This window comes from Trichosurus vulpecula, chromosome 7 (assembly GCF_011100635.1).
Source record: "Trichosurus vulpecula isolate mTriVul1 chromosome 7, mTriVul1.pri, whole genome shotgun sequence".
Taxonomy (NCBI): domain Eukaryota; kingdom Metazoa; phylum Chordata; class Mammalia; order Diprotodontia; family Phalangeridae; genus Trichosurus; species Trichosurus vulpecula.
In genome coordinates, this window is record NC_050579.1 from 108,631,051 (window position 1) to 108,651,616 (window position 20,566).

At 39.5% G+C, this 20,566-nt stretch overlaps 1 protein-coding gene across 2 annotated transcripts in view; it reads right to left on the reverse strand.

The window, feature by feature from the left end:
* Positions 1–20,566, reverse strand: part of SASH1 (SAM and SH3 domain containing 1) — a 232,954-nt gene that overhangs the window by 75,807 nt on the left and 136,581 nt on the right. For both annotated transcript variants that reach the window (XM_036765879.1, XM_036765878.1), the window contains 4 exons: positions 18,775–18,815; positions 16,901–16,985; positions 13,150–13,264; positions 5,200–5,301 (listed from right to left, as the gene is read on the reverse strand). In XM_036765879.1, the coding sequence (XP_036621774.1) occupies positions 5,200–5,301; positions 13,150–13,264; positions 16,901–16,985; positions 18,775–18,815 (343 nt within the window). The remainder of the gene's footprint in view (positions 1–5,199; positions 5,302–13,149; positions 13,265–16,900; positions 16,986–18,774; positions 18,816–20,566) is intronic.

Sequence of the window (20,566 nt, forward strand, 5' to 3'; positions counted from 1 at the left end):
AGCATGCTGAGTCAACAGAAGATGCATAAAAAGAATAGTGCATCCATCTGAGATTAGACAGTATGAATTTGTAGTGGACCCATTCCGTAGAATGTTGTGATTTTTTTCTAGTGTTGCTTAACCGAAGATTGAGAAGAAAGGAATTATAAAGTCCTAGTGAGAATACCATGGAAATGGTCAGAAGGAAAACAAAGCAAGAAAAAAGGTATATTTATTTACTATTTAGTGAATAAGAAAAGAAGGAAGAAGTAGAAGTCAGGATGAGGAAGACATGACCATGTTCAATACAAGAGGAGTAACAGAAATAGATGGAAATAAGAAGATGGGAGTCAAAGAGTGAATTGCACTTCAGAGATCTTAGTGGTAGAAAAGATCTGGTTGAAGATGAGGTCCAGATTGTTATTACAGTGTCAGTGAATGGCTGAAATGGCATTGAAAGGAAGAGCCCTGGAGTTCAAAAAGTTGAGAGGGTATGTGCCTCAGGTATAAAAAGATATTTCCAATAGAAGTTTACAATGTATACTTGTTACCTGATCCCAAACATTTTATTTTCTAACACTAAACCAAATGAATATGACTTTTAAAGTTTACAATAAACAGATTAAGGAAGGCATTCCTTGGAATTCCAAGGAAGACATATTCCTACTCATTAAGTCAGATTCCAACCTCACTTCCCTGAAATCCCAGATGGATGGGTTTGGGTGGTATTCCAAGTTTGGGAGTTTGGGAATGTTGGCAACTGGAAAAGAAAAAGACTCCAAGAAACTCTGCTCTCCTTTAAAATACAGCATCTGAAAACTTGCTAAATTAAAATCCTTAGTCCAGAAAGGCAAGTCCTTTTACAGTACTGCTTTTCACATTGCCCCAAAACTAGCACATTGTCCAGTACAGAGTAAATGCTCAGTACGTATTTACAGAATTGAAATGACTGAGTGATCTTCTACTTGTGTGCTACTAACAACATAATTAAATACCAAAAATTCCCCAAAGATACTGTGTATAACTGAGTGGCTGTTGAAAATCATTTGTTATGCCTATTCTATTTTCAAAGAGAATGTGGCATCTAATGGGATTAATGTCAACTCACATCAAAAATGAAGCATAAGGTATATTATCCAATCCAGCTATCCAATATGATTTACAGAACCAAAGATAAGCGGTTTTGATGACTTCATCTTTTGAATCTCTCTAAGATAGTGGAGGCCACAATTCAGGATAAAGTCGATCTATTGTAGGTTATGTCTTAATGAGTTTAATTACTAGAGGTAACACCCAAGTGGACATATTCCATAAGCAATGGGCCAAATAGAACAGGATAGAGATTAGGGATGGATATACAGATTTAGGAGTTTTCTGCACAGATGTGATCATTTAGCCAATGGGAGTGACTGAAATTATTAGGGGACAGAACATAAAGACAGAAGAAAAGAGAGCCTAAAAAGAAGCATTGGGGGATACCCACAGTTAGCAGGTGGGAAATGGAAGATGAATCAGCAAGAGACTGGGAAGGAACTATCATACAGGCAGAAAAGCCAGAAGAGGGGCATCTAGGTAGTGTAGTGAATAGGGTACTGGCCCTGCACCTGAGTTCAAATGTGACTTCAGACACTTACTGGCTATGTGATGCTGGGCAGGTCACTTGACCCCAATTGCCTCAAAACAAAAAACCCCAAAAAAACCTAGAGGGGAATATTCAAATAGAGGTAGTCAAAGGTGTCAAAAGCTATAGAGGTCAAATAGGATAAGGACTAAGAAAAAAATTATTAGATTTGGCAACTGGTTATTTGGTATTCTGAAAAAGAGCAGTTTTAGTTGACTGGAAGCATTGAAAGCCAGAATGCAAGGATTCAGAAGTAAAATTTCAAACCACATTTTGAAAGGTAACTCTCAAAGTGCTGCAGCACATTTTTAAAGAAAGGACCCTACTCAATTCAACAAATATGCATTAAACGCCTACAATTTATAGAAGACCAAGTGAGGACCAGGGAAGATACAAAGTTTAGACAAAACATATCTTTGCCCCCATAAAGTTTAGAGTGGAAAAAAGACAGTGTTACCTACATAGATATTTCAGGCAAGGTGATGGAAAAGGTCTGGCTTCTCCAGTTCCGACAGTCCTCCTCCTCGAAAGCCCCTACCCTCAGTAAGCCACTCTGCTCTGCCTTAGGGTGATCACTCCGAATTCAGTTTCACTTTCCATACTCTGGATATCTTACACAGAAATGTGTCTAGGGACAATGGTATGAATGTAATACATGTCCCAAAGGTGAGTTCATTATCTCACTGGCCTCTTCATATGTAACTGACCTATTCAAGCCTCTTTCTAGAGCCCCAGCAGCCCTGTATTTTATATATTATATGATATATTTATATATATTAGCCCTGATTTTTTTTTGTACGTGTCTTGCTGGGGTAACCAATGAAAAAATTACAAAGACAATTAAAATAGAAGACTACATCAAAATACAATAAAAGGTTCTAATAATGATAGATAAAGTTTATATAGTGCTTATATATAGAACTTTATATATAGTACCTCATTTGAGGTATAAAACCCAATGCTTGGAAGTTTGATAGGGAAAAACATATTTAGGCTAGTTGGGATTGGGAAGGCTTCAGACAGGAGGTGTCATATGAGATGGGCTTTAAAAGAAGGGTAGCAGGTGGCACAGTGGATAGAGTGCTGGGCCTGCAGCAAAGAAAACTCGTCTTCCTGAGTTCAAATCTGGCCTCAGATACTTACTGGCTGTGTGACCCTGGGCAAGTCACTTAACCCTGTTTGCCTCAATTTCCTCATTTATAAAACGAGCTGGAGAAGGAAACGGCAAAAACCTCTCCAGTATCTTTGCCAAGAAAACCCCAAATGGGGTCAGGAAGAGTTGGACAAAACTGAACAACAATAATTCAACAACTGCCAAGAGCAAAGGAGAACATTCTAGGCCTACAGAGCACTGCAAGCAAGGGCGTAGAGACAGGAAAACCACATGGTGTGTCCAAGCCAGGGAACAATCTAGTTTGGTTCTATTATCCGGAGGAGAGTAACACATGATAAGGTTTGAAAGTTAAAGTAGCAACTGATGTAGGAGGTCCCTGAATGCTGGGTGGCTGAGGAATTTGAACTTTACTTGGTTGAAAACACGGTGTCATGGGACATTTTGAAGCAGGAGTCACACGGTAAGAACTATGGCTAATGCACAGTATGAAGAAAGATGGACTGGCTGGTGAGAAAGAGCAAAGGTAGGATGATCTAACAGGCCATTCTGAGAGTTCTCTCCATTAGTGCAACTCACAATCTATCCATGCCTGCCCATCCAGGGAAAGTACTACCCATGTCCTTGCAAAAGTTCATAAGAGAGGACCTATCCAACATGCTGAAGGCCCTCCTTGCTTTCTCCTGACATTGTGAGGGTACTAATAAAACATTCTGGCTGTGCACTTGCCATACCCTGAATTTGCCATGTGACCAGCCCATTTTCTCTTCCTATCCTGTAATTCTTTAATCACATCTTTTACATCTAGTTCTCCTTCCAAGTTTCTCAATGATTATATGTTGCAGCCTGCTTACAATCACCATGCAGCTTGTCATTGCCCTCTATGTGATATTCATCTTTATTTCCTTAGAGGCAGTTGTATTCCAAGTCTTGCTGCCATATAGCAACACTGGTGGAAAGCTGAAATTGAAGATAGGTCTGGCTTTTACTGGAAGCTTGGGGTGAAAAAAGAAATTTGCAATTTTCCTGAAAGCTCATTACCCTCCTCCTGTTCAACTCTGAATCCAATTTGCTGTCTATCCCAGATACACATATAGTTGGGACAACCTCTGTAAAGTTCATTTCAAATGCATATTGAAATCTGGGCAACAGACATTTTTCATCCACTTGGTCTTTCTTGTTTGGATGGAAAGGTCAAACACAATGAGTGATTACAAATCTCTTCCTGAAGTCTCTGCAATTTCCTGGGCTTGGTACAATTAAGATAATATCATCCCCAAACAGGAGACTCTGGAGGACCTCACCACCCACAGAGCATCCCTCTTCTGTCTGGACTCCATGATGGAAATTCTCCAGAAATAACCCCTTTCAGCACTGCTTTAAAAATACGTATTGATAATAAATATCTAGCAAAAAAGGGAGATTTATGTTCGTCAAAGATACCACTGACGGGGTGCTTGGGTGCTTTGCTTGGACCACAACTTTAAAATCACATTTTTCCCTAGCCTCAAAACACCATCCCTGACAGTTTTCTCCCCAGCCCATGGACACTATGCCTAGCAATAACTCACGAGTGGCCCTCCAGTAAGACAAACTACCTTTCCCCACAATTACTCATAAGTAGGCCCCAATAAAACAAACTATCTTTCCCCATTACAAGAACAAGTTCACCTCTGAGGAAATTCTCTTGTAAAAACAGAACTATCTTGTAACCATAGCATTATCATGTGTTGATTCCCAAACTTATCATGTTCATTCCAGAGATCAAGCTATAGACGTCAACTCTCAAAGCTATCTTGCTACAGATGTAAGAGACCAAAAGTACACCCCTGAGAAACCGAGTCCCCCTGGTTTCTAGCAGTGAATGATACTAGTGACCAAGGTTTTAAGTTATCACCTAATTACCATATCTATCAGATAATCCACTATTTTTCCTATATAAGCTTTAGCATCATTCCTATTAAGTTGCAAGTTCCTTAAGGAATGCAACTTAAGGAATGGCATTACAATAAACCTTTGACACCTTGACTTCACTAATGCTTGAATCCATGAATCCATGGATTCCATGAATTCATTCCAAATGATCCTCTCCTATACTTCAATCCTTGAGGGGTCCCTGAAACTCCCCTCAAACCTCCTCACCACCATTTAAAATGGCGTTACGTAGCACCATAAAGTTGCAAACCATTTACATATATCATTGCATTTGAGCTTCGACTCCCATGAGGTGGGTACACCACTCATTTTACAGATTAGAAAAATAACTATTAGAGAGATTAAGTGATTTGTTCATTGTCACATAGTTGATAAGTGTCAGTGGCAGGATTCACACTCAGGTCTCCCTGATTCCAAGTCCAGCACTCAGTCTTAGTTTCCAACAATCATGGACAAATTAACATGCGGCAATAGTTCAAAAGTCTTTTTGCTGTATAGTTTTACTCGTCCTGTCAAAAATGATCAGAGTGTTCAAGAAGATCAGGTTACTTACATTACAGTTGGAGGAGCCATCAAATGATGGATAAGAGCCATCTGGCCAGTCTGCAGGATCCAAGGTGCCCGACTGCCTGTGCTGGGCCTCGTATTCCTTGAGCTGCAATGAAAAGACACTTAAAACAAGGGCCAACACACCAACCAGTCACAAATTAATTACTTTGGGCCTCCTTTTTCATGCTACTGCTGTTCACTAAATAGCAACAGAGGACATGGTTTCTAAAACTGAGAGGAAGACACATTCCCTACGCCATGGGGTATAATCTAAACCAAACTGATAGGTAGAAAGAAATTTCTGCGTTGCCTGAAAAGCTCCTCATTGTCTTTACCATTATTTTCTGACTTCCAACATCAAAATTTTTCCTTGATAAGTTCAATAACAAGGTCAGACAAAATCTGCAGCAATTCAGAAACAGGCTACGGTCTGGCGTGCGAGTGACTACTGCCCACGCAAGTCACATACACCCCATTTGTAAACAGATGCTGCACAGCATTCCACGGTAATCTGTACAACAAAGGGATCCTGAAATATGTTTAAAATTCTTTTTTCTTCCTGGTTTGAACTCTGGGTCACCAGTTCAGTATAATTGCATGATAAATTTGAGCATTTTTTAGCAGGAAACAATGAAGACAGGAAAAGCAAAGTATGTAGCACACCTTTCAAGCCATCAAATAACTTTCTTATGTGATGAGCTTGAAGGGTAAAGATGGCAAATTAGATGAATGATTCTACATTAAACACAAGATCTTTTGGTAGGATATCTCTGCAAAGTTTCATGCATGCTGCCAGAGAGCAAGAATGGAAACTCAATCCTACTGCTTAACGTGAGTATACACAGAAGGCTGCTCTTCCATTGATGTCTTGCTCTGATGTGCTGCTGGTGTGTGGTAGTGACTTTGGGTCTGAAAAGGTTGTGAGTGAAATTTGTAGCAGATCCTACCACAGTCGGATGCTCTGAGGCAGGCCTAGCAGCAACTGTCAGAGGATCAGCCTGGCAAGATTTGGAGACGTTTAACACTGGGAAGTTGGTCATCAGGTGAGGGGCTTTTTTTTTTCGGGGCGGGGAAGGGAAGCACAAGGAGACTCCTAAACTCATAAAAGACTGTTTGCTAGAGGTGTGCAAAATTTCAATCTGTATCAGTACCCACATTGATGGAATCATAGAGTTTGTGAAGAACAGGAGGAAGGCACTGAAATGGAAAGAATATGGAACGTGGAAGTCAAAGGACCTGAGCTGTTCTTCCTGGGCTTCAGTTTCCTATAAAGTGCTTTGACTAGAAAACCCCTAATCCAGCCCTTCCAGTTCTCCATCTATGTTCCTAATGATTGCTTCATTGGGGAGTGGGGCAGGGCAATTGGGGTTAAGTGACTTGCCCAAGGTCGCAGAGCTAGTACCTATATCAAGTGTCTGAGGCCAAATTTGAACTCAGGTCTTCCTGACTCCAGGGCCAGTGCTCTACTCACTGCGCCACCTAGCTGCCCCTTGCTTCATTTTTTTATATTCATGTCCCCAGTGCTAAGCATGGTAATGCTCACAGATAGATGGTTAATAATGCTTGGCAGCCAGGTGGCACATCAGATAGAGGGCTGGATGTGGAGTCAGGAAGACCTACATTCAAATCCTGTATTTACTAGCCATATGACCTTGGACAAGTAACTTAACCTCTGTCTCGCCTCAGTTTTCTCAAAGGTTAAATGGGGATTATAATAGCACCCACCTCTCAAGGTTGTTGTGAGGATCAAATGAGATAAGGTGTTTTGCAAACCTTAAAATACCATAAAAACACTAGCTATTGCTGTTATTGATTAAGTGGTGATTTAAAAAAACACAGAATTAAAAAAATATTATACATGGACTTGGATACACCCTAAATCAAATTTCTTTGTGAAAGAAAACAATTTAGGTACAGAAAAACATTAATAGGATAGCCCATAAGATTGGGTAATAGCTTTCTCCACCCTTTGAGGTACTGCCTTTATCCCTAAACACCAGGGTTTAAAAAGATAAAGGAATTCCACTATATTTTTTTTAAATTAGCAAACATTCTGGGTTTTGTGTTTTCATTCATATTCGATCTATCTCCAGGGCTTTGAAGCAACTGAATAATGATAGAGTTGTTTTGCATTTAAAATATAGCCAGTCTGACCTCCTCATTTCTAGGGCTAGAAGCTGGGTCTCATATATTTACTTTTAGCCTGGAACCGTCTTTGCCTCATAACATATTAAACTGCCTCATTCTCATCATTTATACAGGTCCTGAAATCCCCACATCCTTCATGAAGTCCTTCTGTTTGTGTGAACTGTGTCTCCATCCCTACAGCTGCCCTCCCTACTCCTCATCCCATCTGGCCCACTCTCCAGCAGTCTCTTAAAGGCACATCCCCATCGCTTCAAAACGACAGAGGTACTTCATTACTCACACACGTAGGTGGTTTCTATTTATTCTATCTATCTGACTTTGTAATTAGGTTTGCCTTAACTTGGAGGTCCCTAGAGGGTCAAAGTAAAAGTAATTCTCTTTGGGCAATGCCTAGCTTAATGCCATGTGTAATTCAGCACCTGATGATACATGTTTCTTAATGATGCTGATTTCAAAAAAATAATGCCATCTTATGATTGTATTGTACTTTATAGTTTATGAAATTCACAGATGCCTTCAATTTATAGAGAACTGGGCCTGAAGTCAACAAGCCCTGAGTTCAAATCCCATGTCAAACATTTACTAGTTCTCTGACCCTAGACAAGTTACTTAATGGGGGTAACAATAGCACGTACCTCCCAGGGATGTTGTAAGGTTAAAATGAGGTAATATTTGCAAACAGCTTAGCGCAGTACTTGGCACACAGTAGGTTTTAAATGAGGGGTCAGCTAGTTGGTGCTGTAGTGTACTAGGCTTGGAATCAGGAAGACTCATCTTCCTGAGTTCAACTGTGCCTTAGACACTACTAACTGTGTGACCTTGGGCAAGTCACTTAACTCCGTTTCCCTCAGTTTCCTCATGTGTAGAATGAGCGGGAGGAAGAAATGGCAAACCACTCCATTATCTTTGCCAAAAAAAAAAAAACTCTAAAAGGAGTCACAAAAAGTCAGACATGACTCAATAACAACAAAGGTACTATAGAAGTGCTTATTCCTTCTTTCTTTCTGAGAAGTGCTCAACAGACAACTGGCCACTAGGGAATTATTTTTTCTCCCCATAGCACATCAGTAAACTATCTGCTAAAGAGGACAGGGAGAGGTTAAGATCTGCCATTGACAGGGGGAATGTGAAGAAGACTTCACAGATCCTTGAAACCTTGAAGCAAATAAAATTTTTTTCAAAATTAACTTGATCTAGTTATAAGGGGTTTTTTTGGGGGGTGGGGAGGCAATTGGGGTTGAGTGACTTGCCCAAGGTCACAGAGATGGTAAATCCTCCTGACTCCAGGGCCTGTGCTCTCTCCACCATGTCACTTCACTGCCCCAATCTAGTTATAATTTTAGGAATATAGTGCACTATCTTGTAAAGCAAGTTAAGGACAAAAAATTCAAGTTGGAACTTTTTATATTACAAAATAAATAATACTATTTCTTACTTTACCTAAACATATATTCTTATCCTTATCCCATGGCCCTGATGCCCTTAATTTCAGGATTCTGTGGTTATATTCTATCACAGTCTCATGGATCTAAAAAGGACCTCAACGGTTATTGAGTCCTTGGATCCAAGGAGGCTTGTAATAAAACTATCCCAGATATCTGGCTTCCTGTTTTAGTCTCAAAAACACGGGGATTGGGGGAGAGCTTATACTGTTGTTGATTATTTCTGGTTGCCACTTATAAAAAGTTTTCCATTATGCTTAATCTAAACACTCTCCAGCTGTAACCTGAATCTATTTTTTTTTTCTTATTCTAACCTCAATGGAGAAAAACTATATCTGTAAGCTACGCCCATTTGAGGGCATTTCTTATACTTAAAAACAGTTCCCAAGTGGCCAATCCGTTTTTCCCTTGTTAGATAAGTTCCTATTAAATTCTCAGGGCTTCCTCCTCTCTGGTCCCATCTCCACTCCCCACTTGTAAATCTTTGGATCACTTAGCCTTTATACTTTAGACCCTTTTCTGCAGTAGTATCCTTTGGTGTTTAAATCTAAATGCTGGAAAATCCCTTGAATAAAAAAGGATTCAATGACGTAATTCTGAAGTAGATTAGTAAGCCATATAAACCGATAATCAAGAAGGGCACAATCCAGAAACACTCGCTTTAATAAACAGCAATAATGATAGCTAACAGCTAGCATTTATATAGCACTTTAAGGTTTGCAAAGTGCTTTATAGATAACATAATGGTAAAAATAATAGTACTTACAATAATAGTTAATATTTCTATAGTGTTTACTATGTGCCACGCACTGTGCTAAGCTTTACGCTTTATAATTATTATCTATTTTGAGTCTCAAAACAACCTTGGGAGGTAGGTGCTATTATTATCCCCATTTTACAGGAGAGAAAACTGAGGAAAACAGAGGCGGATTAAGTTTAAGTAACTTTCTCGGGATTACACAGCTACTAAGTGTCTGAAGCTGAATTTGAACTCAGATCTTCACAATTCCAGGAGAGGCACTTTATCCACTGTGCCACCTAGCTGCCCTCTAAGAAATCACTGAGAGAGGCTTTTGTATTCTGTCCATCCCAAAATTGTTTAATTTGCTATGTTTTTATATTTTCAATTATTTATATTTTCAACACTCGACAGCACTCAATTTGAGAGCTCTGGGAATTTTTTGCTCTCCAATACAGCAGAACTAAAATGTATGATTAAACAGCAAAGCAAGAAGATTGTTATGGGCTTAGTTTGGGGCATACATTCACTGGATTGAGGGCTTCTTAAACTTTTTCCACTGGTGACCCATTTAGTTAGTGTTGTATGATCTGAGGGCATGCTCAGTGCAAAATACGTATGCTTTGTGCTCAGAACCAAGGCTACAGTGAAGCTGTAGATGCAACACAGGCAAGAACTGTCAGAAACACCTTGGATTCATTATACATTTGGTTTTGAATTAATTTTTGTTTGTTATGTTAAGAAACCTTTTATTGTTTTTTTTTTTTACTATTTTTTACTTTATTTTTTCATGCTTTTTTTTTGTCTGTGTCTTCTTTCACAACATGACTAATATGGAAATGTTTTGTATGATTGCACATGTATAACCCATATCAAACTGCTTCCCATCTCCAAGAGGGGGTGGGGGGAAGGAGAGAGAGCACCCAAAGCTCAAAATTTTAAAGAAATAAATGTTAAAAATTATCTTTACATATAATTGGGGAAAAATAAAACATTACTTTTTAAAAATTGCTTGTTGATCTATATGTATTTAACTCAACTGAGCCTTGCATCAATCCTTGAAGAATACACTCATTTTACAGATAAAGAAATTGTGACTCCAAGAGATTAAGTGTTTTGTTTCAAATTACACAATTGATAAGCTTTGGAAGTTGGGACTTGGCCCCTGGGTAAGTTGGTGTTCAGTTCCAGGAGCCCACATGTTGATTGGAGAAAGGAGCAGCAGGGGAAAGGGGTAGGTATCAGGATGTGGATCTGCTCAATTCCCTCTTCTGAGATTGTCAGATGAAAAGGTGCCAGAGATATGTAAATTATTATTATTATTGGTTATACAGTTTCCTTCCAGCCCTGCTGCAGTGTGCTGGGCCCTCGCCAGGTCTCCATGGCTTTCCTCCATGCAGCAAGAGCACCTGAGCAGATGAATGGATGAATGAACAATATACAGAAATCCTCCAGGAATCCGGCCAAGGTCAGGGCCACATGGCTGCACCCTGGAAAGGGTGTATCACATCCCTGTTGGTCTTTCAGTCTTGGCTGGAGACAAACTTGAGATAAGCTGTATTCCCGGTCAGGGAACCAAAAATGAAGAGGTTAAAGAAAAATGATGATGGTAGGGAACCATACGTTTCTAGGGGTGCTCGTCACCCCAAAGTACCGACACGCTGGGTCCTGCCAAAAGAATTCGACTCAAGCCTTCTCAGCCAAGGGAAAAGACAAAGTTTATTAAGGGTTGCCATAAGGATTGTCTTAAGAAATCCCCCCCTTTGTGACACCTGTTTTCACAAGCGTACCAGATTCAATTTGAGCTAGATTGAATCTGAGCTGAAACCTTTTATTGTAGCCAAATTTTTCACAACTCCAAATTGCAACCTACGGTTTAAGAAGCGCTGGATTAGAATTCTCAGGCTTTAAAGTGCTTCAGTAACACTTTGAATTAACGATACCTCAATGACCTGAATGCCTTTGGGAAGCTTCTAAAAGTGCCCATCTTAGACTGTCATTTATACCCAACCAACAGGCTCAAAGGAGAAATCACTGAGTCAATCATCTAATTGTTCTATTGTCATAATGCCACTTAACAAACTTTTGCCTCAGTACAGCAAATGGGTACTCAGTAGTTTAGAAGTTAATACATCTAAGAGCACCCAGTGCAGCTCAAGGGAACATCTAGCATGATTAATTAATTTTAAATAAGAGTAGCAATAATAACTTGAATGCAGACCAAAAAAACCCAGAGTTCCCAAAGATTTTTGTTTTATTTTAGCTTAAAAACTACAGAAACATCAACCTTTAGACCAAGGGGGTCTCCAGCCATGGTTTGTGGGGTAGACCTGGTACAACCCATATTTATGACATTATACCTCTGCTACTGTTGTGATTCAGTGACTGTAATAATTTTCTCAAATGAGATAATGTCTGTAAAAACCCTTTTCCAACTATAAAGGACATATAATGCCAGTTGTCGTGGTTGTGTTATTGTTATCTTAAACTACTAATTTCTGTCTCATCAAGGGAGCATTCTCCATCCTTCTGTCAATTTGGCTTAAGAGCCTTCTGTCATGACAAGCAATTGTCCTTTGTATTCTATGGTTTTTTTCCTAACCCTCCAAAGTGCCCTGTAACTAAAAAGTCAGAGATTTATGTATTGGTTAGCCCAGTAGTTATAGACAGATAAAGAGATAGATATAGATAAATATATAGAGAATATATAAATATATATGTGTGTGTGTATAGATAGGTAGATATAGGAAAGGAGATATAGAGATAGATATAGAGACAGATATAGACAGAGGTAGATATATATATATGTGTATATATATATAGATAGATATAGATATAGACAGGTAGAGAGAGATAGATAGATTGATTGATTAATACTTAAGGTATTGTGCCTGGAAATGTCCTCTAAGAAGATGAGACATGGCTGTAATAGAAACATAGAGACTGGTCTGTAATTCCATTAATTTGTGTTGGTAGACAGCTGAGTATCATAGTGGGTAGAACATGGTCTTGGCGTCAGGAAGACCTGAGTTCGATTTCTGCCATGGATACTTACTAACTGTGTAACACTGCTCAAGTCATTGACCTCTCTTAGCCTCAGTTTCCTCAACCATAAAATGGGGATAATAATACCATCCTAGCTCATAGCTGTTGTGAGGATCAAATGAAATAAACATTTAAAGCGCTTTGCCAACCTAACACACCCTATAAATGTTAGCTATTACTGTGGTTCTTATTATTACTGTCATTATTAACATAATAGCTCCCTATCCGGTCATAATAACGAAGTAAAATGGACATCACTATTATTTGTTAAGAAAAAGTGGTCTTGGCACATCAAATTGCTCACCATCTCAAGGAGGAGGGAAGGGAGCGAAGGATAGGAGAGAATCTGGAGCTCAAATTTTTTAAAAACAAATGTTAAAAATTGTTTTTATATGAAACTGGGGAAAAATAAAATATTATTCAAAGAAAAAAAAGAATAGTGATCTTGGACACCACCAAAATGTCATCAAAAGACCACCTTGACCAACACAGTCCTATTCTCTTTAATATTCAAAAGTGACTTAAAGTAAGGTAAGACAAGCAATAGGAAGTGTTACACCATGAATGTGCAGTATCTTACCCTGGCGAGGGCTTCCTCAATAGTGATCATCTTCTCTTTGACCATCATCATCAGCTGAATGCGTTCTTCATCACTCATTGTTATCTCACTTGCCACATAACCAACATCTTCTCCTGGACATAAGAAAAAGGAGGGAAAAAATATGTTTGAGAACACAGATTGCCAAAAGACCTAAATATTAATGTCACAGAAGTAACCATGCTGAGTGGACTGGTCTCTCTTTGGATTGGATTCACGGAACAGTAAGGTGGCGGTATTGTGTTCGAATTTAATAATAGCACATCACAGCTTGGGAACCAAGTAAAGACAGAAATGAAACAAAAAGGGTTCTTCTAAGCTGCTGGAAGTTGGGAGACCCACCAGGATAGTTTCAGACTCAAGGACATAGGGAGCTTTTATTTGCCAGTGGGACTATTCCCTTATAGTACCCCGCCCCCCCCCCACCAAATCACGGCATTACAAAATGGTGTAGGGTTCCCTGAGCTTCTTTTACTTTGATATTGATGAGACAAATTATATTACCCAGAAACCACAGGGAGTTCTGGCAAAATAAAAGAAGGACTTGGTACCAGGGTGAATGGAAGAATAAAACAAAAAGAATGAAACTGTCAAATGAAGCTGATGAGTTATTTTATTCACTGAACAGAATTTCTTCATGGGACAAAGGAAAATAAGTGAAATCACACAGATGACCCATTTTTTTTTATTCACTAAAAGGTTGTTTATAAATATTTAGATGTCCACAAATATAACACATGCAACTCAGTTACACTGTAATGGCTGGGGGACTGGACAGGAGATCAGCAAGATTTTGCTTCAAATCCTGCTTCCAATACTCAACAGCTCTCTAACAACAGGAAAGTCCTTTAGCCTCTCCGAGCCTCTGTTCTACCATCTGTTAAATGGGGATAATAACCCCTATAATGCCTACCTCACAGGATAGTTGTGAGCCTCACATGAAATGCTGGGGGTGATGTGCTTTACATTCTCTAAAGTAACAATTGGTGTCAAACTCAAATAGTGACAGATCCTTGCAGGCTACACATTGACTGAGAAAACCACAAATTAACATTATCTATGTTGTATCATATTTTTATTTATTTTTCTAAATGTTTTCCAATTGCCTTTTATTCTGGTTCCTGAGGATTTGGGGCCACATGCAGCTCCACTCTTAAATAACATATATGTCAGTTATTTTTAACAATATAAGGGCATATATACGTGTGTACATACATACACACATATCACATATACATATATACTTGTATACCTACATATATACATATTCTTATATGTGTGATTTATATAGATATATGACATATACATAAATGCATGCATATGTATATATCATCTATCTATATATCTTGAAATGAATGAAGGGCTCCCAGTATAGCAGATAGAGAGCTGGCCTTGGATTCAAGAGAACCTGGTTTCAAAGCTGCTTCTGACACCATACTGGTAGTGTGATCATGGCCAGCTATCTCCTCTAACCTCCCAGTGTTTCCAGGCAACTCCCTAAAATTAAGTTTCAGAATAGTTACTGATTTCATTGGTAGAGGGAGCTCCTTACCAGGACCACACCAATCACTTAATATTTATTATGCACTTACTACATGCCGGGTACTGTGGCAAGCACTGGTCTGCCTCACTTGCCACCACCCCCAAATGTGTACACACACACATACATACACACACACACACTACACCATTAGCAGCTGTAGTTTTAATATGATAATGCCATATATGTATGTATACCAACAGATATGCACATACATACACAAACATAAATGCATTATGATCATAAACAAGGTTCTGAACTATAACAGGCTAGGTGCTTCCTACTCAACATTGAAAGCATCCAGAATTGCAGCTGAAAAGCAAATCCCCTTGTTAGGTTACTTTTAAAGAGCTTTCCTACATTGCAAACAGATTCCTGTCATCTTGAATATATTGAACCATGTTAGCAAGGGCTGTACTTTTAGTCAGCATTGTGGGAAAGGAATCCATTTGTGAAAGTGTGCTGGCTTTAACAGACAGACTGGGAATAAGTTGCATTGTAGTCACTCAGCTTTCTTTCCCTGCCCTGTCTTTCTAGTACCTCCTCTACTGACTTCTTAGGTCATTAAGATTCTCATCTATGGCTTGCCCTTGCTGCACAGAGGTAGGGTGAAAAAGTTTGGTTTCTAGACACGTAGGGACAAATTCCAGCCAGTGGTGGTTCTGGATCTGCTCTCCCCCTATGTTTCCCTTTGTCGTTTCCATATCACTGTCAATAACTACACAGCTACCACCCAAGTGCTCTCTGTTCCCCATCTATTTGAAATAGAGAGGGAATGGTGAATATGGAATGGTAAATAACTATGGTATTTATTTTACTACTCACTTAACCTCTACTTGGGGGGAGGCAGGACTGAGAAAAGAAAAGGAACTGGGCTGACTTTGTGGTGGTGCTTGTTTTCATCAATGTGGTCTGGGAAGTTTTTACTATTCACCTATAATGGGGTGCTCAGATCCGAAATTGAGTTATACTCTTGAATGATTCTAGGCGGGTACTACGAAGAAAAGGCTTGATGGTTCAAGCCTTTCTCCAAGTCTGGAATACGAACGACTCCTACAAACACAAGCCAGCCAACCTCAAAAATAATCCACACCAAACACAGCCAATAAATACAGGTGTGTTGGCCCACAAATCCATGCTGTTGGTGTGAGATTTTCTACTCCCCTTCAGTTTCTTATAGAAAAAGAAATCTTGTGAGCAGAGAGGTGTATCCAAGGTTCCATGGTTCCTACTTGCAATAAAAACCATGGGCACATCAACAGCATGCAGTTCTAATTTTCATATGACATTAACCAAAGCTGCCCACAAGTCAGCTGTGCTGGATTCTGAAAAGTTTCGTGTAGTGCTAGCAAAGCATAACACAGCAAGGCCAAGATGTAATATTTACTATGGGAACGACAAGACAAAACAAAGCAAAGAATGGAGGTGGGACTGCTTTCACAAGGCAGGATGGGAAAATCCCCATGGTGTAAGGCATTTAGACAGTTCTCAGAGGCAATAGGCTCCAAGTTATTCCCTTTCCCAGGAAAATGTCAAAAGTGCAGGTGGTCTCGCGAACCATCAGGAAAATAGCTGATTGTTTTCTAGAGTGAGCCAATGCTGGGAAAGTATCTAACTATCTACAATCATTCAGGAGGAGGCAGAGTTTTTTTTTTTCCCCCCTGGAAAGAAGAATGCATTTAGAGTTTGAGGAACTCGGATTCAAATTTTGGGTTCTTCCACTTATGACCTATGTTGACTTAGATAACTTACTGTTCCCCTCTTGAAGCAGCTTAGGTGATGTGGTGTTTAGAACGCTGGCCTGGAATCAAATCTGATCTGAGACACTTACTAGCTATGTGATGATGGGCAAATTGCTTGATTGCCTCAGATCCCTCACGGTAAAATGGGGATAACAATACACCTACCTCCCCACGCTGTGAGGATCAAATGATAAAGTGCTCAGCACAGTGTCTGAATTAATTTCTCTAAATAGTAAGAATTTTTTAGCATTTCTACTCCACTTTCTTAGCACCAAGTTATGCAGAGCCCAAGTCGCGAAGCAATCATAGCCAAAAAAAAGAAGACTTCAATTTATCTTAATGGGTGCTATACAATGAGCTCTTACAGCTCACAACATCCATTTTAACTTATGGAATAAACCTCTCAATGTTTGAGAAAGTAAGAAAAAAAAACAGCTTATGCAATGATACCTTGGAAGTCTGCCTCATTATTCCTTTCTGGTTCTTGCGGAAGTTCTGCCAGAAATACTTATTTTTCTTTTTCCAATCCCCCTTTCCTAAAGGGACAAAAAAGATACAAGCAATAGATACATGAAAATGAAAAGTAGATGCATTATAATTTAAAACTTGCAAAGATTCTTTTGATTCAACCAAAAGAACGATTCCCCTCTCCCCATTTTGAGATGAAAAAATACTGGTAAGTGAATACACAGCAGTTTAAAGGAAATTAAAATTGTCTGGAAATAAGAAAAGGTCCAGAAATTTAATCTAGGATATGCAGAGAAATTATTTATATTTACTCACACGAATAGACTTTTCCATCTGCTTAGAAATTTGTTTAGGTAGCATATCTAACTGGGTCTTGGCTGTGCTATTTTTTCCCTTTTCAAATTTGGCTAGGGTTATTTAGGCTAAACCCTAAATTAAAAAAGGAAGGAAGGCAGGCAGGAAGGAAGGAGGGAGGGAGGGAAAGAAGGCAGGAAGGGAGGAGGAAGGGAAGGAGACAGGGAGTGAAGGAAGGAAAGGGAGGGAGAAGGAAAGGAGAGGGGGAAAAGAGAAGGAGGGGAGAGAGGGAGAGAAGAGAAAGGAAGGAAGGGGGGAGAAAAAGGGGGAGGAAGTGAGGGAGAGAAAGATGGAGGAAAGAGAGGGAGGAGAGAGAAAAGAAGGGAAGAAGGGAGGAAGAAAGGAAGACAAGAAGGGAAGGAAGGAAGGAAGGAAGGAAGGAAGGAAGGAAGGAAGGAAGGAAGGAAGGAAGGAAGGAAGGAAGGAAGGAAGGAAGGAAGGAAGGTTAACTTTGTTTTGCTTCTTTTTTTTCTCTCTCATGGTTGATCTGAATGCATGACACCAATTACTGCTATTAAGTAAGTAGGGGAAAAAAGGCACCAGACTAGCTCACACGTTTTATGGACCCACTGAGAAGACCAATTGTTTTCACTGGTCTGTGCGTCTAACCCTCACACGTGAGATCTTAGAATGGTTCTTAAGGCCTGGGTATGAGTGGGTTCAAGGAACTTGCTCTCATCTGTACCACAAACAGGGCATGCTCTCAATCGATTTGGGCACATGACAATAGCTGAAGCTGTCTACTCTGACACAAAAATTATGATACCCTGGGGAGATCATAACATCTAGAATTGGATCCCTAGAACTCCTGTTCTACAAGTTTTGCATTAAAATTTGTGACTTCAGAGTTAAGGGGGAAAAACAATCCTCTCTCCAAATATGCCATTTTTAACAGATGAGAAGAAGCCAGTGATCCATATCAGGTATTACTAAGAAAAATGGCAAATAGAAAAGAGAAGATGTGGGTGGTAAGAGAGTGGGTTTGAAGCAGCCTATTACTCATCCTAGGAAAAAAGAACCTGCCATTGGACGCTGCAGTACATGGCATGACCCAAAGCAGCAAGGGGGAGGATTTCTGGTCTTAACTTTCCCCAGTGCCTCTGCGATCAGGGAACACAATTGCTCCACAAGCCCAGAGATTACAACCTTGCTTTTTCCACTGAGTCTAGCCTGGCAGTGACACATAACAGGCAGGGACCAGACACTGGAGCACTCTTACCAGCCTGCCCCTGTGCTAGAAAGGGCAAAACACTTGTCTAAATAGAAGACACTTCTTTAACTTACAACTCATCTCCTCCCCTCCTCCCTCCAACCAGACCAGGGGGATGAAAGTGGAGGTTGCTTAGCTAGAGGGTCCATAGATGTTCAGGGCTCTTAAAGGTTTAAGGATGTAACACTGTAACCTTTTAAAGCAAAGCGACAACTGCAATTGAAGTTTCCATGACAGCCCATGCGCAAAGCGAATACCAATAGCCAGAGTCAAAGCAAGCAAGTGGTACTGACCTATGGAGCCTTCTTCTGAATTTGATTTGTGAAGAGGAAGCCTAGAACACACAAAAAAAGAAAACAGGTTGATTAATGGGGGATCCTTACCCATTGGGAAAAGTGAAGAGTCCCATTGGTTAGTTTGCACCATCATCTTTACCCTTTCAAAAGTCACTGCCATTGTGACACAGGGTTTCCACGGTCAGCGATTGAGTACCCACTGGGCACAAGGCACAATATTAAAGAAGGTGGTTGGGCTAGGTTTTCTCAAGAACTCCTTCTAGTTCTAAGATTTTTGAATAATAATCTATAAAAAAACCATAGTGCTAACCTGAAGACAACTGTCTATTAGAAAAAAGAAATCAAATACAAATAGAAATATACACGAATACAAATAATAGAAAACCGCATCCAGTAAAGAATAAGATCAGTGGGATTAGACAATTGCTATAGAACTACGAGACGTGTGTGCTTAAAGCAAAAGGGCAGCAAAACCAAGGAGAGGGAAAATGTGATTATATCAGAGAAGGAGAGATAAAGTTGACACAACATAAGGCCTTCATAACACAGATTCGGAAGGAACCCATTGCCCAGAAACCACCAAAAGGGACAAGAGAATAGAGAGAGAGGACAAAGGATACAGAACACAAACCAGAAGGCTTTATGGGGGTTTATGCCTAATGATCAAGTTTATCAACTATCCTGGAGCAGAAAGTAGAATTCGAAGGGTATGTGAAAGAAAGCAAATGAAGAAAAAAATGGTGAAAACCATTAAAAGATAGCTCAGTGAAATAGACACTTAGGGTCAGGAAAATCTGAGTTTAAATAATGCCTCAGATACTAACTGTATGACCCTGGATGGGTCACTTGTCCTCTCTATGTCCCAGGTCCCTCATTACAAAAATGGGGATCAGACCTGATGCCCTTTAAAGAGACCTTCCAGCTCTAAAACCTGTGAGCTTGTGATCCTACTATGTGATAAGTTTACTTTTTAAGGCCCAAACGCCGTACTGTCCAGGAATACAAGGGACTTTCAGCTCTTACCCACATAAAACAAGTTGATGCCCTGCTTTGATAGGCTCAGCGGACTCTTGGCTGAGTGCTGGGCACTATTCACGAATGCAGTCCCTGAAAATCAGATGGCACTCTACTTGAAGCATAAGAGCAGATGACATTTCTTTGGGGAATGGGGAGAAGAGAGCAAACTGAATGAAAATTTGAAAGATAACCCTAGTCAACTAAGCGAAAGAGAATGAGCTAGAAATGGACCCACTAATGGAACAATTAAAGGTGAGCATTCCGAAATAACCAGATTTGTAAATATAACTTGTTTATTCCTTTTTTATATTTTTAAAATGTATAGACATAGAGAAATAATTTCTCTAGTCTAAATTTCTTGTTCTTTTTTTGGAGGAAGCCGGGGGTAGAGTGGATACTTTGAAATCAGGAAGGCCTGAGTTTGAATCCTGCCTCAAATACTTGGCTGTGGGACCCTAGGAAAGTCACTACCTCAAAAAGTCTCAGTTTCCCTCGTATTTAAATGGGAATAACAGTAGTAGCAGTAATAGCACCTCATTTATGACTGTTGTAAGGATCAAATAACTTATGTAAAAGAAGCTTCTAAGCCTTAAAGCTATCATTAAACCATTTTTTCCATTGTACATTAACTGTTTGATGTTTAAGTTCACAATAAAAACAATTTTTTAAAGACTATAATTAAATATTATTTTCCCAACCCTAAACAAAACAAATGAGCTTAACATTTTAAAAAGCAAATACTGGTATCCAGAGGTTTCTGGGAAGCAGCTAT